The following is a 5,446-nucleotide window of genomic DNA, read 5'->3' as shown; positions in this document are numbered from 1 at the left end:
CTAATTTATGTTGTGTAAGTTCGTTTTGTCAATCCTATTCATAAAGAATACCAATTTAAATATTTTTAATAGATTAAAAGTCCGACATAAATAGTCATTTGAACCTTTTTTTTAAGTATAGTTATTAGTTATATACTCCATAAATGAGTTCGATACTAACAATAATAAATACTAACACTTACATGTTAATCAATAAATACTAATATATACTAATACATACTAATACCAAGTATAATTCTAATGATGCTAAAAATAAGGTAAAAATATGTTTGATAAAGCTAAATCGAGTATAATTTAGCTAAAAATAAGTTTGATTCAGCTGAATCAAGTTTGGTTTAGCATAAATAAATGGTTGATTTAGCTGAATCAAATTAGTTCAACAAAAAATTAAGTTTGATTCACCTTATTTGATTCACCTTATTCAAGTTTAGTTTAGCTTATAATAAGTTTAATTTGGCTAAATGAAATTTTGTTTAGCTAGAGATAATTATGGTTAAGGTGAATCAAGTTTTATGTAGCTAAAATTAAGTTTAATTAGCTGAATCAAATCTAATTTAATAAAAAAAATAAGTAGGTTTAATGTTTGATTTAACTGAATCGAATTTAGATTAGCTAAATGAGTTTGATACAACTTAATTATGCTTGGTTTAGCTAAATTAAGTTTGATTTAATTATATCTAGTTTAGGTTAGCTAAAATAAGTTTGATATTGTTGAGTCAAATATTGATATTAAAAAATAATATTAATTTTGCTTCATTAAGTTTAGTTTAGCTAAAAATAGAGGTATTCAATCGGGTGATTAGGTCACACTCAGATGGGTGTTATTCGGTTCATGTGTTTTTCGGATCGGTTATATTTCGAATACGTGTTACGACGGGTCACACTCAGGTCGGGTCGGTTAGTCACGATTCGGCTGATTAGTTATTCGAGCTATCGGATTAGCATCAGTTCGATGTCAGTTGAAGTTCATGTCGAGTTTCAATCAGTCTCGGGTTGTCATCGGTTAATAATTGGTTCGATTTTATGGGGTACAGATCGGGTTCGGGTATTTTTCAAGTAGAATTCGACCATGAATTACGAGTTACTAATTACTATTGATCGAGTCAGTATCAGATTAAGTTGTTAGCCATTTTTTAATTGATGATAAGGTTTCCTTCACTTAAAGCAAAATAGTTAAAAATGCAAATCAATTAGTGATCAATATTAAATTGTTTCTTTTACTTGTTTGACCGGAAATAAAATTATAAAGTTCTATCAATTTTCATCTAATTCGATTAAAAGTAGTTAGATAAACATTGATCATTGATTATTAACTCTAAATATATGAAGCTATGTATTTAAAAAATTTATTTTATTAAAATACTTATCACTTTATTAGAATAACTAATAAGATAATTGAATATGAGTCGATCATACTTCTATGTTAAAAATTGGTTTAGGTTTATAGCAGTTCGATTTAAACTTCGTTCGAGTTAAGTCGGTTTTAGCCGTATTGAGTTCAGTTTCGAGCATGATTCGGGTCGGATATGACTCGGGTCGATCATTATTAGGTTCGGGTAATCTCGGTTAACGGTTATGTGTCAGTTACAAAAATCGGTTACAACTCAGGTTCAGTTTTTCCATTTTCGATTGTCAACCGGTTCGGGTATAACTTCGGGTCGGGTAATATCAGTTCGATAAACCTGCAAAAGGAACACATTTTCGGTTTACTTTCAATTTCAGTTAACCGATTTGGATCCGAGCTGTATTCAACTAATCCGATATAGAACTGATTCGAATTGACCTGATCCGAAACCGAAACCGACCCAGTGTGGTGTTAACCCGGTATAGACCTGTACTCGAATAGACCCGTAATTGAACCGACCCGAATCAAAGTGTTATAGTAACTGAAAAATCGAAACCCCAATCAATGTAGTATTTGGGAATTGAGCCACCGATTTGCTGAACAACTTTGATCAAACTTGATGGGCATTTTAATCCTAAAGTTGAGGAAAGTTTGGGTGTGTTTTTCAATTGGTGATGAGTGACAACATCTACTCCCACCTACGTATAGACAAGTACTATATGGTATTATTATACTTCACAAACTATCATAAAATATTGTCCGTGAGATCAGACATATATGAGCCGATTTATTTTCAATTTTGACTTAAAAATAATTAATTTAAATTTAAAATATATAATTTTAAATAGATTTTGTATGGCTTTAAAGTGATCAATTTAAAGCTTATAGTGTTAAATTATAAGTGATCATCTATATAGTAATTAATTAGAAATTATAATTTCAAACGAGTCTATTATAACTTAAAAGAGATTATTCATAATCTTAAAGCGATCAATTTTCTTTCAAGTAATAAATTATAAATAATCAGTTATAACTTTCAAAGACATTAATTGTGACCTTAAAGGTATCAATTATGACCTTAAATTGATCGATTATGACCTTAAATTGATTAATTATTTAGTGATCGTGTATTATAAAAATTAAAAAATTGGGCTAATTGGACTACTCTGGTCTCATGGTAAGGCGATCTCTCACAAGGCTTGCTGATTATACTTTAGAAGTATTATTTTCACAAATTGTTGTATGAGGTTCACTCGAAAACGCATATCATACATGCACTAATTATTCAATTAATACAAATTATAGAAATATGAACTTTTGGTTTTGAGATCATCTCATCGAAAGACGATTTCTTATAAGGCATAGGCTGAATGTGGGTTTGCATTGGATCTAGCTATAGCACAAATGCAAACCATTAGAGCATATTTAGACTTAGATCCAACTAATTAGGTTTCATGGGTTTGGGGTTCAAAATAAAGTTTAAATGGAAATTGACTTTATTATTCTAATTCCTAACTTTTTTATGATTTTAAGGTCTAACAACTAACGAGATTTAAAATAATGTATGAATTGGGTCTAGGTCTAAATTTTTCATATATTAAATTTGAAGCAAGTTTGTCCTAGACTCCTAGTGAAGTAGTGTGGGTTAGGGTCAAGTTCATTAGGTCTAAACATTAGACCCATACTCATTTAGTGTTATTGAACTTAACATTTATAATTGACTCTCTAAATTTCAGACTCAAACCCTTTTAGTTATAGTTGGTAGGTTAATTGTAGCGTCTTTTACCCATGATCATTTTTAAGTGTGGGTATTTTATAATAGATAATAAATAAAGGATATGTTTAAAAAGATGTTATAAAATATTGAAAAATTCTACATAATAAAGAGTTATAGTGAAAAGTCATAGGTGAAAATTTTTTTTCTCCATGATAATAAAAAAATTTCAAGCTTATGTAAAATTCCGTTAAAAAATAACTTATTCACTAATTTTGGATTTTCTGTAAGTTTTTTTAGTTTTAGGATAATTAAATAATAATAAATATAAACAGTTTAAATTAATAATTAGTAGATAAAAGAAAAGGGAGAACAAAAATAGAAAATTCTCTCCCAATATTTAGGTTTTGTTTGGGAGAGAAAATTAATTTTTATTTATTTGGTAAAGAATGGCTAGCCAAACAATTAGACATGGCTACCACTCCATTATTCTCAATCTTTAAAGTCAAAGACTTAGTTTTATTTGTATACAATTTTTTGACATTAGATCCTTGTTCACTTAACAATTTAAACAAGCTCCGTTTTGCATTCGGTCTAAATGGGCAATTTGATGCCATGAAACCATCCACCAAATGCAAGTATGCTTCCAAATCATGGCAACATGCCACGTCAGCGTCTGGTCTCAAGTAAGGTGACATTTTTGTATCAACCTTTAGCTCTGTTCCTACGTGAGAGTAAGCTAATGGCAATTTATTATCTAGGAATTCAAGTACTCCTGAAATTTGAGGGTTATCTCTTAACTTTTGGTCGAGCTCATCGCTCATGAACATTCCCGGTACTCTTGTAATTATGTCTTGGTTGTTTACTATTCTTAGGACCTTTACATTATTAGATTTTATTCTGTTTGCAAAGGCTCGATTTCCTACACGGGGTCCACCAAAAGAAAAAACCGCCACTGAAGGGACTTCCAGGGCGCAAGTGCTGATCGCGTCGGCGACTAGTAGGGCTAAAGCCGCCCCAAGGCTATGTCCGGTTATGGTAATACTTAATTGTTCACCTTTATACAAATCTAATAATCGTCTAATTTCTTGTACCACTTCCTCGGCTAGGCTTGGGGTATATTCTCCTTTGGTTCGGAATAAACTTAGGAACCCACATTCCACCTTAGCTTCCGATTCGGGGGATTGAGCTTCAAATGTTGATGTTTCTTCCATTGGAGTGAGTAAGGCCCGAAAATTTTCAGCCCACTCAAGACACGTGGCAGTTCCTCGAAGTGAGATAATAATATCCCTTCTTCCCATTCTTGCAATTTCACGATCGTCCTCACAAACGGCGACAAATCCGACCCAACTTGATCGTTGGGTCATCCACCCTAAATCGGGTGCCACATTATCTACCCATTTGGGTAAACCAATAGATGATGTGGTGTACAAATTTTTAGTTACTTTATATGATTTATCTGATAACTCAATCTCCTTCCATGATCTGATCCCCTCTTCAGTAGTAGCGGGATCAGAGTGGAAGGATTGGTAGGCAGTTTGAATAAACTCACCACACCTGACTATCTCTCGACGAAGATTTTCATCGAGAGGGTCAATTAAACCTTCCCAATCCCGACTCCCATGATACTCTCTCCACTGGGTTCCCAAATGATTCCTGGGAGAATACTCCGGTTGTTGCTTAAGCAACAACTCCTGAATCTGGGCCAAGCGGCGGGGAGACATCTCAGCGGCTATCTCGCCGCCCCGGCCCGGTATTCCCTCAGGCCATATCTGGGCCAAGTTAAGCCCATCAAGTATTCTCTTCACACGGCTATTCTCAGGCTGCTGATTTGTTATATCAACGGGCCTCACTTCGGGCTCTGCTTCCTTTTGTAACAACTTCTCAAGATTAGACAAATGGATCCTTGTATTCTCGGTTGGGTCTTGAACATAAGAAGCCCGGATGGAGACCCGTTTTCTGGACTTTAATGATGGGGATTGCCCGCACCGTAACCCAGACCCAAGATTTTGGTAACTATGTAGATTACTCTGTGAAGGAAGGAAAGAATTAATAGGCATATGTCTAACTTGCGCCATTCTTAAAAGCTTAAGGAATTTTGCAGAGGGAATTTGATTGCTAGTCTTAAGCATCAATGAAATTATTCAGTGGGGAATATATATAGGCAAATTTAAATTTTATATTCACCAAATTATCCATTAAATTGTTTAATATTACGTCTATGCCATTTATGATAAATAAAGGGGTATTATATTATACCCCTCCTATTCAAAGATAAAGGGACATTTTAATTTCACACTAAAATCAAGGAGAGATGAGGGACCACTTAAAAGTTGATAAAAAATTTTATTTTTTTAAAGAGCATTTATAATAAAAAAATATTCCTA

At 33.0% G+C, this 5,446-nt stretch overlaps 1 protein-coding gene across 1 annotated transcript; it reads right to left on the bottom strand.

Annotated features, from left to right (window-relative positions):
* Nucleotides 1-3,438: 3,438 nt before the first annotated feature.
* Nucleotides 3,439-5,186, bottom strand: LOC130800726 (phospholipase A1-Ibeta2, chloroplastic-like). Its single transcript, XM_057664330.1, has one exon. It carries the CDS (start codon nucleotides 5,135-5,137, stop codon nucleotides 3,491-3,493), a length of 1,647 nt encoding a protein of 548 aa, XP_057520313.1. The 5' UTR covers nucleotides 5,138-5,186; the 3' UTR covers nucleotides 3,439-3,490.
* Between the last annotated feature and the right edge of the window lie 260 nt (nucleotides 5,187-5,446).

Source organism: Amaranthus tricolor, chromosome 15 (genome assembly GCF_026212465.1).
Source record: "Amaranthus tricolor cultivar Red isolate AtriRed21 chromosome 15, ASM2621246v1, whole genome shotgun sequence".
In the NCBI taxonomy this organism is placed as follows: domain Eukaryota; kingdom Viridiplantae; phylum Streptophyta; class Magnoliopsida; order Caryophyllales; family Amaranthaceae; genus Amaranthus; species Amaranthus tricolor.
The sequence above is the reverse complement of the archived record's forward strand: the minus strand, read 5'-3'. Positions and strand labels throughout refer to the sequence as shown.

What these genes read in the sequence shown, in the direction of transcription:
- LOC130800726 (XM_057664330.1), bottom strand. Translation starts at nt 5,137, where the DNA reads ATGGCGCAAGTTAGACATATGCCTATTAATTCTTTCCTTCCTTCACAG.